This window comes from Carettochelys insculpta, chromosome 4 (assembly GCF_033958435.1).
Source record: "Carettochelys insculpta isolate YL-2023 chromosome 4, ASM3395843v1, whole genome shotgun sequence".
Taxonomy (NCBI): domain Eukaryota; kingdom Metazoa; phylum Chordata; order Testudines; family Carettochelyidae; genus Carettochelys; species Carettochelys insculpta.
The window spans coordinates 50,453,431-50,468,249 of record NC_134140.1 but is presented as its reverse complement, the minus strand read 5'-3'; the positions used below and the strand labels follow the sequence as shown (position 1 = coordinate 50,468,249).

Genomic DNA, 14,819 nt, shown 5'->3' with positions numbered 1-14,819 from the left:
TGGGGGAGGGAGATCGTCGAGACACTGGAGAGAGCGATTTTGCATAATAGTCCAGCGGTTCAAACCCCAGGAAGGGTGAAGGTGGTCCCAGCCAGGGTGAGGCTGGTTGCAAAAATGGAGAAGGGGGCTCCAGGTAGGCTAGGGGGGACCCCTGCCTTCTGGTTGGAGTCTGCAACATAAGCGGAGGGCTGTGAGAAAGCAACTCCACAGCCCTGTCCGGAGAGGGGCTGCAATGCCTCCTCTGGTGTGCAGCCTTCCCCCTCCCTGGAGGAGGTAACTCCATCCCCTGACGCACAGGGGATCCCGGCCCCGTCCGCACCGTGCTAGGCACGCTCGAAGGCGGTGCCGCACGTGCGGTGTCCTTCGGTGCCTGCAGGCTGCGTGCCTGCGCGCTCTGCACCGCCGGTTCCCCGGGGGTCAGTGCCGCTGCCTGCGGTGCCGCCGGTACCGGCGCTTGTTTAGCCGCCGCCCTGCCCGCGGTGCGGGGCGGCTGGCTGATTATCGGAGGCTGAGCCGCTTCCACGTGGCTCTCCGCGCCGCCGCCGATCAGCTGTTGCTGCGGCTGGGGGCTGCTCGCTCCTCCCGTCCCGCTCGCTGTTGCTGCCGGCAGGGATCGGGCTGGGGAGGCTTTCCTCCGTTTTTGCGCTGATGGGGTGAGGGAGGCAGCGTTCCTTTTATGGGCCCCGGAGGGTCCCTCCTGCTGCGGCCGCTCCGGCACATCTGGCTGGAGGGCCTTATCAAAAAGCAGCATTTTAAGCCGCATCTCCCTGTCTCTCCTTGCTCTGGCTGTTAATTTAGCACAGAAGGAGCATTTCTGTGCAACATGGGACTCCCCAAGGCACCTTATGCATAGACTGTGCCCATCGGACGCTGGCATCGCCTCTCGGCAGGACTCACATTTTTTAAATCCTGAAGAGGACATTGTTGGTGAGTCTTTCAGTTGTTAAACGGTTTTCAGTTGTTAAACGGGTACTTAGCACCTTCTCTGTGCTGTTTTCCGCTTCCGATGGCCTGCCGCAGCAGGAGGGCTGATGGCCCTATGCTCTTGGCCTCCGGCGCTTGTTACTGGGACTGGATTGAAGCTGTCCCACTTGTAGTTTGTTTGTTGCTTTTTTTTTTTTTTTTTTTTTTTTTGCAAAAATAACAACCGGCTAACTTGCAGTAGCCTAAGTACTTGAAAAACTTTAAAGAAAAACAGTTGAAGTCATTGAATACGCTACTTGGCCTTAGCCTAGTTCGGATTCCGTCTGCAGCCGATGGCGGTTAAGAGGAACTGGTGGGGACCGGATCGCGCACATGGCCAGGAGCGCGCAAGGGAGAGGCGCGCGCCGGCGCATGCGCGGTCCGGCAGAAACTGCTTGGAAGATCCGATCTGCGGCGCCGGGCAAGCCCGACACCTATTGTGGAGCACCCATGGGGACACTCGAAGAAGAAGGGAAAGTTCCATAATGTGTGGTGCCTCTTGGGGAGGGAAGGGAGGGAATGTGGGGGTGGGACAACACGTAAATGGCTGAAAAGAAGTTTCTTGTCCTATCAGACAAGCACAACTCCAACCACAGCTGAACTACCACATGGTGTGGGGAGGCAGCGGCTGGCCCCAGGCAGCGCTGAAATAAAAGGCTGCTAGCAGGGGTATACATAGAACCACAGATCCCACTGGCACACTACTAACAAACAAAAAGAAAGGAGATGTTTCAGCCTCTTATGACCCTACAGCCACAGGTCTCCAGGTGCTGAATGGAACGGTCTTCCTGTTGCCGAATTCCTCCACACCTGACAGCAGTGGGGGTAGAAGAAGCTGGAGCAGAGAACTCTGGGACATTGTGGGGCACATACGAGATATGCCTGGAGGCTAATGAATTCACTTAAAAGACCTGGCACCTCCTCACTACCTTTCATTCCGAATTTTAAATTCAAACTGAGCACTAAACCCATCAGGTTACTACGATATGATATCCATATTATGTCGATTTTGGCGTACCGCAAATTGAGCTAATGGAATTTACAGTGAAGACAGGCACTTGGAAAAATTGGGCTAAATAACTTAAAATTGATATTATCTTGTAACGTAGACATAGCCTGAGAGCCCTACCCAGCTAGCACCTCATCTATGGGTATTGATTCCTCATGAATTTGGAATCTCTTTTAAATACCATTTCTACAATTTTAGAGTACTCATATGCAAAGGGACACACCAGACACTTGATTCCAATGATGTGCTTTGGAAGGAAAGGAAGAAGGGGGGAATAGTCATAAAAATTTACCTTTAACAAAAATATAAATGGAGCTGTTCAAATTCTCTTTGTTTTTGCATATGTATCTGCCCGTGTCTTTGGCCAATGCATTTTTTATGTACCACTCCTTATTACTGAAACGTCTTGGTTTTGCCGAAGGGTCCGAATTCTGAAAATCCCAAGTCACTGGACCATCATCGTTGCACTTCAGTATTACTTCTTGTCCACTATTCAGAACTAAGGAAGATGTATTTGGAGTAATAGAAGGTAGCGTACCACCTGGCAAAAAGACAAAATGCAGCATACATTGCTATATTGATTCTTCTTGTTTGAACAAATGAAAATATTTACCCTATCATTTAGCTTTAATTTCAGATTTTGTGCTTTACAAATAACAAAATATAACACTTCACTAATTCTATAAGCTTCTGCGGATCACTTATAACTCAAGACCTTGGCCCATATGCACATAGCATACAGCCACTACAGATGGAAACTAGGTTAACTACTTTGGAATCTAAATCCAGCTAAAACAAACACTTTCCTTCATGACTAACAGATATTTTGGAGCATAAACTTTTGTGGGCAAAGACCCACTTCGTCAGATGCTCTGACAAAGTGGGTCTTTGCCCATGAAAGCTTATGCTCCAAAATATCTGTTAGTCTATAATGCACCACAGGACTTCTTGTTGTATTTGAAGATACAGACTAACTCAGCTACTTCTCTGATGCCAGTTTCCTTCATGGTTTATCTTATCAGTGGGTTCAGAGCAAGACATTTTAATATGTATTTTTTTTGCTTAAATCCCAATTTGTAACCTCTGATGTAACTGTAACCTTTGAAACACTCAGTGCAATTCAGGCATTCTTATACCTCCTGTTGCAACATAAAGGGAAACATTTTCTTTTGGTAGAGTAAGCCCTCTCAGGTCACAGAAGCACAGTGTCTTTCTCTGTGTGTATCCTGGCCTACCCTAATAGCAGCTTCAAAAAGAAAAAACAGTCAAGTAGCACTTTAAAGACTAGCAAAATAGTTTATTAGGTGAGCTTTCGTGGGACAGACCCACTTCTTCAGACCATAGCCAGACCAGAACAGACTCAATATTTAAGGCACAGAGAACCAAAAACAGCAAGCAAGGAGGACAAATCAGAAAAAGATAATCAAGGTGAGCAAATCAGAGAGTGGAGGGGTGAGGGGGAGGTCAAGAATTAGATAAAGCCAAGTATGCAGACAAGCCCCTATAGTGACTCAGAAAGTTCCCATCCCAGTTTAAACCATGTGTTAATGTGACGAATTTGAATATAAAAGCCAGCTCGGCTGCTTCCCTTTGAAGAACGGTGCGAAAGTTCTTTTCCAGTAACACACATACCCCTACCTTTAGGTCATTAATAGAATGCCCCATTCCATTAAAATGTTGACTAACTGGTCTGTGGATCTGGAGTGTTTTGATGTCTGTTTTGTGCCCATTAACCCTTTGTCTCAGGGAGTTAGAAGTCTGTCCAATATACAAAGGTTTGAGAAATTACTGCTCTGCAAGCTGTTATCCTCAAATATAAATTTTAAAACATTTTCCCACTCAATAAACAACCAAGAGCATATTAAGGCATAGCTACCTAAAATGTAATTAAATATGCTGAATAAGTTTTTTTGGGTTGGGTTTTTCTTTTTTCAGATGAACTCATGTTTCAGCCTAAAGGTGACCAAAATTAATGTAGAAAACTGAAGTTCCCATGAAGAATGAAGACAACCATTCACTAATGTTGCTGTATCTGAATCACCCAAATATTAAATTGATGCAAATTCTGTTGAGGTCTGGAGACAGTAATCTATGTCTACCCTGACACCATTCAGAGTATGTATTTAGTCAGGTGGTGAAAGATCATCTGTTTATCTCATGATAACTGCTGACCACTGCATGTCTCTATAATATTAATCCAAACACACACACACACACACACGGCATATATACTGGTGGGAACATACTGCAGTTGACAATACAACTTCCATTAATTTTCATTCAAAACCACACACTAATTTGATGTGGTGAATTTCCTCACCAGTAGGGACAATGACACAAGTTCAATCAAAACAGTCTATAATTAGATTGGATCCGATTATATTCCAGGCTTAAATCATTTACCTATCAACTTTAGTGGCTCTTTAGGGCATATAAATGGATTAAGATCAAGTTAGCTCCTGTTGCTAAGAAATCCAAAGACAATGAAAAAGTACAAAAAAAAAGAACAAAAGACAGAACTAATTCAGATTTTAACCAGTGCCTTTTTTGTTTAAAAAAAAAGAGGTGCCAGTACTCAGCCAGCTCCTCACCTCAGGCAATCCCATGGCTGGGGCTGCTGAGGTGCCAGTACTCAGTACCAGCACAGAAAAAGCACTAATTTTAACTTTTTTGTGTTCAGGATGGATTTCTGAACTGAGATCTCTAGGTCACTACTGATTAAAAGCACTTATCACTGCCCAACTAGAAAGAGAAATATTTTCCCAACATTACTGTTAATAATCCATATGAAGCCCTTCAGCTCATACATACAGAAACAGCAGAATTTGCATGATGTACCCTAAAATACAGTCATGTTCATGTCCAACAAAGAGGCAGACAACATCACTGTGTATCAATATTTCACGTTTGTGGCTCTGCCATACTTACTGTGTTTTGACCCACCGCATGCATATAGTATTTCAAGCCAGAAGTTCAAAGTCTACTATGATCACAATAGACCACATCTTTCAAGACACCTTGCACCTCCAACATGCTTCTGGACACACTCAACAACCAACCCATTCTGAAACAGACATCCCAACATTTAAAGCAAAGACTTTCTGTTCAATGTAGCAATGTAAGTTCCTTAAATGGAGTACTTTGCATTTGCTCTTGTTAACTTTAATCCTGTTTACCCCAGTCCATTCCTCCAATTTGTCCAAATCATTTTGATTCATAAACCTATCCTCCAAAGCACTTGCAACCTCTCCCATCTTGTTATCTGCAATCTTTGTAAGTGTACTTGCTGTGAAATTATCTAAATTGTTGAAAAAGATATTGAATAGAACTGGTCACACAACTGATCCCTGTAGAATCCCACTTGTTATGCCTTTCCAGTATGACTGTGGACCATTAATAAATATTCCCAGTGAATAATTATCCAAACAATTTTGCACACACCTTATAATACCCCCATCTATGTTGTATATCCCTAGTTTATTAATGAAAAGGGCATACAAGACCGTATCAAATGCTTTAATAGGTATACCACAGCCAACACTTCCCCCTTATCATGAGGCATGTTACCCTATCAAAGAAAACTACCAAGTTGATTTGACATGATTTGTTTTTTTATAAATTCATGCTGTTACTCATCTTCTAGATATTTTCAAATGGACTTCTTAATCATTTGCTCCACTATCTTTCCTGTTGCAAAAGTTAAGCTGATTGGTCTGTAATTTCTTGGATTGTCCTTAGTTCCCCTTTTATAGTTGAGCACTATATTTGCCCTTTTCCAGCCCTGTGGAATCTCCCCCATCCCCCATGACTTTTCAAAGATAATAGCTAATGGCTCAGATATCTCCTCAGTTAACTCCTTGCGTATTCTAGGATGCATTTTATCAGTCCCTGGTGACTTGGACATCTAACTTTTTAAAGTAATTTTAACTTGTTCTTTTACTATTTTAATTTCTCAACCTTCCTCATTTTCACTGACATTCACTATACTAGACACAATAAATCAACCCCCGCTTGATCCACCATTGTCTGTCAATCTGACATGTCTTCTGAACACAATGAACAACCAAACCCTTCTGAAACAGACATCCCAATGTTTACAGCAAAGACTTTCTGTCCAACATAGCAATGAGCTCCTTAAGTGGAGTACTTTGCATTTGTCCTTGTTGACTTTAATCCTGTTTACCCCAGTCCATTCCTCCAATTTGTCCAAATCATTTTGAATCATAATCCTATCCTCCAAAGCACTTGATATCCAGCTGGGAGAGGTTGCATCTGTAAATTTCGTAAATGCACTCACTATGAAATTGTGAAAAATTTCTAAATTGTTGAAAAATATTTTGAATAGAACAGATTATAAAACTGATCCCTGTGGAACCTCACAAACAGTCAGTTGATGTCCCTTGGTAAGTTAAGTTTAACTTAGATGTTACTCAGGCTTCTGCACCAATCATTTTGTTGCTTAGAAATAATTGTCTGATATTTTTGTACCAGTGCCCTGAAATATAGATTTTTACTGTAGTGGTTTTTTCTCTAAGCCATGGATTTTGCTTTCTAAATGTTGTGGTATGTTTGTTCTCAATGCTTCTCCCAACCCCAGAACCTGAAACGATTAGTTTCACACATACAAAACAGGAAATGACTGCCTAGGAAGGAGTACCGAAGAAAGGTTCCAAGGGGTCATAGTGGACCACAAGCTAAATGAGTCAACAGTGTGATACTGTTGTAAAAAAAAGAAAATGTCAGTCTGGGATGTATTAACAGGACAGTTCTAAGCAAGACATGAGAAATAATTTTTCTGCTTTACTATGTGCTGATTAGATCTCAACTTGAACATTGTGTCCAGTTTCTGGGTGCTACAATTCAGGGAAGATGTGGACAACTTGGAGAAGGTCCAGAAAAGAGCAGCAAAAATGATTAAAGGGCTAGAAAACATGTCCTCTGAGGAAGGATTGCAAGAACTGGGTTTGTTTGAGCTGTAAAAGAAAAGACTGAGAGGTCAAGTACTAAGAGATTGTTACAAAGAGGTGGGAGAAAAATTATTTTCCTTAGCCTCTGAGGACAGGACAAGAAACAATGGGCTTATATTGCAGCAAGGAAAGTTGAGGTTGGATAATAGGGAAAACTTCCTCACTGTCAGGGAGGGTAAACACTGGAAGGTTATGGAATCTCCATCACTGGAATTTTTTAAAGAGAAAATTAGACAAAAACATATCAGGACTGGTCTAGATGGTGCTCAGTCTTGCCGTGAGTGCAAGAGACTGAACTTGATGAGCTCTTGAGGTTCCTTCCAGTTCCTTGTGTAACCCAAAACCCAGTGTACTCCAGAAACAGCCTTGGGAACTGTTAAGTTGTGGGCTACAAACCATGGCATGTTGGGAGATCTTCATGGTTCCAGCTAGGATGTACCCTCTGCCCCACTGCAGGGTCTCAGCACTGGCTGAGCTGAGAGTATATAAGCTTCAAGCAGAGGGAAGGTTGCTGAACTGTAATCCTGTCCTATGTTCTTTACAGGTAGGACCAAAAAGGGCTTATACTCCTCTCAGGGTGCTATATAAAAGTGACACAAAGGGAGAACATGGATTGGTTTGTTTGGGGGTTTACTTGTTTTGAGATTAGAGCATGTTTGTAATGGGGGGGGGTGTTGTACAATGTAACGTCTGCTCTCTCAGCAGGGGTCTCCGGGCTGACTGAGCTAAGAGCACGTAGGCTGCAGGCAGAGAGAAGGCTGCTCAGCTGTAATCTTGTTCTGTGTGTTTTACAGAATAAAGCCTGTTCTTAGTGGTTTGTCTGAGGGGGTCTGCTCTGACATGCACACACACAATGCACAGCATATAAAGAAGCCTCGGGCCTGGCCTCTTAAAGTTGTGTAAAAAGTCACAAGGCTTCTCTTATGTTTAATAACCTCCTACTGGGCTAGTAAACGGGAGTGGGGCGGGGGGGGGAGCTACATAGGATTCTGTGAGCCATGATAAATTGAGAGTCATGATCAGCTCCAGGACTCCACCAGAATGAGCAGCACAGGCAGGGTTGTTAGGAAAGCATATGTCTTCTACTCACTGCAGCGAAGACACCGCAGTAAGCAGATCTAAGTATATCAACTTCAACTACACTATTCACAGAGCTGAAGTTGTGTAACTTAGATCCACAGACTGCAGTACTGTACAGCAGGCCCTAAGATCTTAGCCAATCATTGACATCAATAACAAGACATGGCACAGGTATCTGTTAGGAAGGGAGCTGGGGACTTCAAGAACAAAGGGTTATACAATCCCTTTGGGATTAGTGGAGGGATCAAAACTGCTGGTAGAACTCTTCAGACTTCCATCACTCAATCACTCTTCCCAGAGACACCCACACAAAGCCTTCATCCCACTTGCTATCGATAAACTGCGCTACTTTAAGTTAGTCTTTTTTTTTTTTTTTTTTAAAGATCAGAGACATTTTGATGCATAATTCTATGTATGTCTACATATGTATGCCTTTCACTTTGATAACCCTCATTACATTACAAACAGGATTATGGCTACAGTTGGTTTTGAACAGAGTCAAGGCACATGCAGGAGGAAACTACATGAAGAAATATAAAGTTAGTGGTCCAAAGCTTAACACTCAATGCTTGTTTAATCATTACAATGCTGGGGTCAACTGTGAGTAATACTGTTTATTTGGTGGGGGCGGGAGGGGGAGGAAGAGAGCAGAGCGGGGAGAGAACTGAATATGCAGGAGTAGGCTTTGTAACCCACAAAATTAAGGGTGGAGTATATCACAGTGACTTCTGCAACGGAATGGAGTGCTGAAGCAATGAGAGAATGAGATAGCTCTAGTTAATACTGATCGTGAGAGAGAGAGCAATTGTAAGTCAAAAGGGAGGAATCCTGCAAAGATCAGGTGTAAAACCTGAAAAGCTTTGCTTCTGGCCTGAATAACAGTGGAAGAAAAATCTCAAGTGTGGCATCTCAATGAATTCTTGTTAGCTTCAAGCAATTTCAGCTGTAGTGTTTCGGTAGCAGGGAAAGGAACTAACACGTGCAAGTTTACAGCATGCTCCTAAGCACTTTTGTGTTGTCTCAAGCTGCCAAGCATATCAAGAGACTGGATTAAAGTTAAAAAATGACAGTAGGAGTCAAGAGATCCAGGTTCTATTCCTAGCTCTGTCAGAGGCTTCCTGTGCAAACGTGTACCAATCACATAACTCTGAGTTTCCCAAGGCTTGCCATGCACCAAAGCAACTGGAGTACACTTTCAGAAGTGATTTTTAAAATAATCCATATGAGAAGATTCTTGAACGTAAAGGATAAATCAGTCAAAAACCATCCCTTGGGAATAAACTCAAGCTGACCTTTACACTGGAATGCATATCATGTGAATGATATTAACTGAAATGTACTACAGACTTCAACGTAAGACTCCTATTATCCTGATTTTCTCACAATTATGTTACCTTTTAATTAAAAAGTCATGTGGGGCTGGTAACGTGAAACTGGGAAACTAAAGAAGTTAGCCAGTAGAAGGAGATATGAGTTTGGTGTCCTCTCTCCCTCCTTAACTTGCAAGTATTTGGAAAGGATGACCCTGTCCAGGAAGACAAAGGCATGTTGCCAACACTACTACTAATTGTCCTCTCTCTGTTCCTGTGGGAGCACTCACCAGCCAGGCATACTGACCCTGGATGCTTCCACCCAGACCCTGGTCTGGATTTGCTGGGAATGTGCCCTACTCAACCCCACTAACTAAAAGTCAGGCAAAGAGAACACCCCAGTGAGAGAGGTGCCTGTTGGTGGATTTCCTCAGGAAGCAGGCACGAAAGTTGCAAAAGGAGATAGCTTGTCTGTGTATCCCCTCGGAGCATTAGGATTTTGTCAGCAGCATGCACAGAGGATGCTAGCCACTATAGGTAACTAGAGTGGCACAAGCGGAAGGAGAACCATCAGCTCTACAAAGAGGAAACTGGCTTCTGTCCACCTTGGAGAATAGACATTGCTCCTCCTCCCAACCCTGGTTCCACACTGGGGCTAGGACATGTACCAAAGCTTGCAGGAAGGGAAGCAGAAGCCCAGCTCTGCTCCCTGTAAATGGTACCCATGCATCTCTTCCCAGATTTTCTTCCTTGAACTGCATCCCATGGTCAAAAAAGTCAAAGCCCTTCAATAACACCATCTGAACAGCCTGGCACTCATCTTCAGAATGCACGTGTCCCTGCCTGGGGCTTTACTCTCAGCTGGGAGTATGAACAAGAACACATCATCTGAGCCCCCAACTCCTTAAGCCTTGCTCCCAGAGCTTGGTAGTCAATGTTGAGCTGTTCAAGGTCATACCTAGCAGTATCGTTAATGCCCTGTGAGATGAGCAGTGTGGGATAGTGATCAGACGGGCAGATGACACCTGTCCACTTCTATAATGTCTCAGATGTGGGCTGCAAGTAAGTAGCTTAACCTTTCTATAAGGTTGGCAAATAGATGCCTCCATTCCACTCAGAAAGGAATCCCTGACCGTCAGCACCCTATGCCTCTTCTTTTTGGTGTAGTGGTCACTAGTGTCCCAAATCTTAGGGGTAAAGGTTCTTCCTCTTCAGGCACCGGAATATTCCCCCTGCCCCCACCTGTTTCCAGTGTATTATGTTGGTGCTTGTCCCTGATGGATGGGGAATGCAATTTTCCAGAGTATGACTCCGGATGTGTGCCTCTGGGGCAGGGAGTCACTGTTTTGTTTACAAACAGAGGCAGAGTGATCAAGATAAGAAAGGACTGGAAATTAAAGTTAAAAGCCTGTAAAACAGGAATCCAGCTGCAGGGAAGAAAGGGGGTAACAAAAAGAGAATGCAGGGGACTCACAAGAAATATAGTCAAGGTTATATTCAGAAAAGATATGAAGAAGATACGTGAAAAGAAGGACTGAAAACCAAGGGAAGAGAGAGCATGTGGCATCATCATCATAGTATATGAGTGCCTCACAGTGTCTAATGTATTTTTCCTCATAGCTCCTTGATGCAGTGCTGATACATACCCCCATTGTAAAGCTGGGACACAGAGAGACTAATGATCAGGTTTTCAGAAGTATTTAGACACCTAGTGAGATTTTCAAAGATGCTGACAAGGTCTGATGTTTTGTAAAGCCAACTAGATAGCTAGCTGTATCTTTGGGTACCTACAAAGCTGGCACTGGCCTGAGGTCACAGAGGAAGTCGGGGTGGGAAGAGGGGAGGATAGAACCTATGTCTCAGATTGGTCCAGTGGATAGGGAGCACATGCTATCTTAATGCTGAACAGCAAAGGCAAAAAAGAGGAGTGATAGATGGAAGCAAAACCAAGAAGGCCAGTTCTGAGATTCCAGCAAATGACCGCAGGTGGATTGGGAAGAATGTCATGATTGACACCATGACAAGCAGCACAGAGGTTAGGAAGGAAGAAGAAAAAGAAAGAAAGGAGAATCAGATGAGGAATCACTTAATCCCAAATGGGTTTCATTTTCTCTGAAAACCATTTAGATTTGTCACAATACATCAGGGTCATGATTCTTATTATTCACTGGGCACCATCTGTATCCTCAGCACAGATCAGGAGATGACAGAAAATGTAGCCCCTCAGAAAATGAGTATAAAATGTGTAGCCCTGAGTAAGATTGTTCATAAATTTAAGAATGAAGTGTATAGATGCTGAGCGCTTGTTAATATCTAGAGTGGAGGCACAGACAGGAATACAAATTTTACCTGATTAAGAATTGTAACAGAGAGGTAGCTGGGTTAGTTTGTATGCTAACAAAACAAAACAGCAGTAATGTAGCACTTTAAAGACTAACAAAATGATGTGTTCAGTGATGAGCTTTCGTGGGACAGGTCTGTCCCACAAAAGCTCAACCCCAAATAAATCATTTTGTTAGTCTTTAAAGTGCTACATTACTGCTGTTTTGTTCCAATTAAGAAGTGGAAGATTTACTCTTCCAGCCTTTCATCCAGGAGGAGAACTGCCCAGAGCTCCTGAACTCTTTATTTTCTTTTCCTGCCAGCAATGGCTGCAATACACCTCAGAAGATCAATTTTTTTCCTCAACTTTAAAATGTGGACTTTTCTTGGTGTTTTGTTTAAAATATTCTCCTGTGAGAGCTACAACTCAGTCTCTACAGTGCTGTGTTTAAGGGCCTTCGGCAATGTAACTAGCCTTTAAACACAAGAGAAAGCAGTGTTACTAATTGTCACAATTTTGTTGTGAACCTTAGCTGTTTTCCTTGGAACCCCATCGTATGGAATCAAGTGGATATGTTATAATTTCATCCCTTGTTATAAAGAAAAAGTAAGTATCTAGCCCTTTGTGACTTTGGAGAAAGCTTCGACATATGAATCCAGCGCACCTTAAAGGCTTACAAAGCAGAAGTTAAATAAAAAAAACTCCATATCTATTTTTTATTACAAAATTTAATTATTTTAAATCAATCCCATAATTTTTGCTGAGCCAGACTCAGGAATTTTGAGCTTTTGATTTTAGCGATACTTTGAAAGTGTCAATTTCACTCCTGTTTAAAGTCAGTTTCCAATCTACCATTTGTGGTATGGTAAAACCCATAGGCCGCATCTACACTACAGTCCCCTTTTGGAGGAGGAAGAGGAATGCAAATGAGGGAGAGCAAAAATGCAAATGAAGCACTGAGTTACCACTCTCACGCAACTGCATTTCCAGAAGAGACTTTTCTGAAAGCAAAAACTGCTGTATAGACCAGGTTCCCTGGGGGAAAAAAACCCCCGTTTTTGAAAGAACCTTAGCAGGCTATCAAAATAAAAAATTCATTAATAACAGGGGATTTCAATTATCCCCATATTGACTGGGTACATGTCACCTCAGGAAGGGATTCAGAGAAAAAATTTCTTGATGCCTTAAATGACTGCTTCTTGGAGCAGCTGGTACAGGAACTCACACAGGGAGAGGCAATTCTTGATTTAGTACTGAGTGGAACATAGGATCTGGCCCAAGAGGTAACTATTACAGGACCACTTGGAAACAGTGACCATAACATAACAACATTTAATATTCCTGTGTTAGGAAGAACACCGCAACAGTCCAACACTCCAGTATTTAATTTCAAAAAGGGGAATTACACAAAAATGGGGAGGTTAGTTAAACAGAAATTAAAAGGTAGAGTAACTAAAGTAAAATCCCTGCAAGCTGCATGGAAACTTTTCAAAGGCTGTGTCTACACGTGCCCCAAACTTCGAAATGGCCACGCAAATGGCCATTTTGAACTTTACTAATGAAGCGCTGAAATGCATATTCAGCGCTTCATTAGCATGCAGGCTACCACGGCGCTTCGAAATTGACGCACCTTGCTGCCGCGCGGCGCGTCCAGACGTGGTTCCTTTTCGAAAGGACCCCGCCTACTTCAAAGTCCCCTTATTCCTGTGAGCAGATGGGAATAAGGGGACTTCGAAGTAGGCGGGGTCCTTTTGAAAAGGAGCCCCGTCTGGATGCGCCGCGCAGCAGCAAGGCGCGTCAATTTTGAAGAGCCGCGGCAGCCCGCATGCTAATGAAGCGCTGAATATGCATTTCAGCGCTTCATTAGTGAACTTCGAAATGGCCATTTGCGTGGCCATTTCGAAGTTTGGGGCATGTGTAGACGTAGCCAAAGATACCATATTAGAGGTCCAACTTAAATGTATACCCCAAATTAAAAAACACAGTAAGAGACCTAAAAAAGAGCCACCATGGCTTAAGAACCATGTAAAAGAGGCAGTGAGAGATAAAAAGGCATCTTTTAAAAAGTGGAAGTCAAATCCTAGTGATCAAAATAGAAAGGAACATAAACACTGCCAAATTAAATGTAAAAATGCAATAAGAAAAGCCAAAAAAGATTTTGAGGAAGAGTTAGCCATAAAATTCAAAAAACAATAGTAAAATGTTTTTTAAGTACATTAGAAGCAGGAAGCCTGCTAAAAAAGCAGTGGGGCCCCCGGACGATAGAGACATAAAAGGAGCAATCAAGGAAGATAATGCTATTGCAGAAAAACTAAATAATTTCTTTGCTCCAGTCTTCACGGCTGAGGATGTTAGAGAAATTCCCAAATCTGAGCCGTCCTTTATAGGTGACAAATCTGAGGAACTGTCCCAGATTGAAGTGTCATTAGAGGAGATTTTGGAACTAATTGACAAGCTAAACAGTCACAAGTCTCCGGGACCGAACGATATTCATCCAAGGGTTCTGGAAGAACTCAAATGTGAAATTGCGGAACTATTAACGGTGGTTTGTAACCTATCCTTTAAATCAGCTTCGGTACCCAATGATTGGAAGACAGCTAATATAACACCAATATTTAAAAAGGGCTCTAAAGGAGACCCTAGCAATTATAGACCAGTAAGTCTAACGTCAGTACCCAGCAAATTAGTAGAAACAATAGTAAAGAATAAAATTGTCAGACACGTAGAAGAACATGATTTGTTGAGCAAAAGTCAACATGGTTTCTGTAAAGGAAAGTCGTGTCTACTAACCTATTAGAGTTCCTTGAAGGGGTTAACAAGCATGAGGACTGGGGGGATCCAGTAGACATAGTATACTTAGATTTCCAGAAAGCCTTTGACATGGTCCCTCACCAAAGGCTCTTAGGTGGTCATGGGATAGGAGGAAAGATCCTTTCATGGATTGGGAACTGGTTAAAAGAGAGGAAACAAACGGTAGGCATAAATGGTAAATTTTCACAATGGAAGGGGGTAACTAGTGGCTTTCCCCAAGGGTCAGTCCAGGGACCAATCTTGTTCAACTTATTCATCAATTATCTAGAGAAAGGGGTAAGCAGTGAGGTGGCAAAGTTTGCAGATGACACCAAACTGTTCAGGATAGTCAAAACCAAAGCAGACTGTGACAAACT

At 42.8% G+C, this 14,819-nt stretch overlaps 1 protein-coding gene across 1 annotated transcript in view; it reads right to left on the bottom strand.

The window, feature by feature from the left end:
• KIT (KIT proto-oncogene, receptor tyrosine kinase) overlaps positions 1-2,538 on the bottom strand; it is a 51,850-nt gene extending 49,312 nt beyond the window's left edge. Inside the window, exon 1 of the mRNA XM_074992099.1 lies at positions 2,265-2,538. Within this exon, the coding sequence (XP_074848200.1) occupies positions 2,265-2,538 (274 nt within the window). The remainder of the gene's footprint in view (positions 1-2,264) is intronic.
• Positions 2,539-14,819: the final 12,281 nt, after the last annotated feature.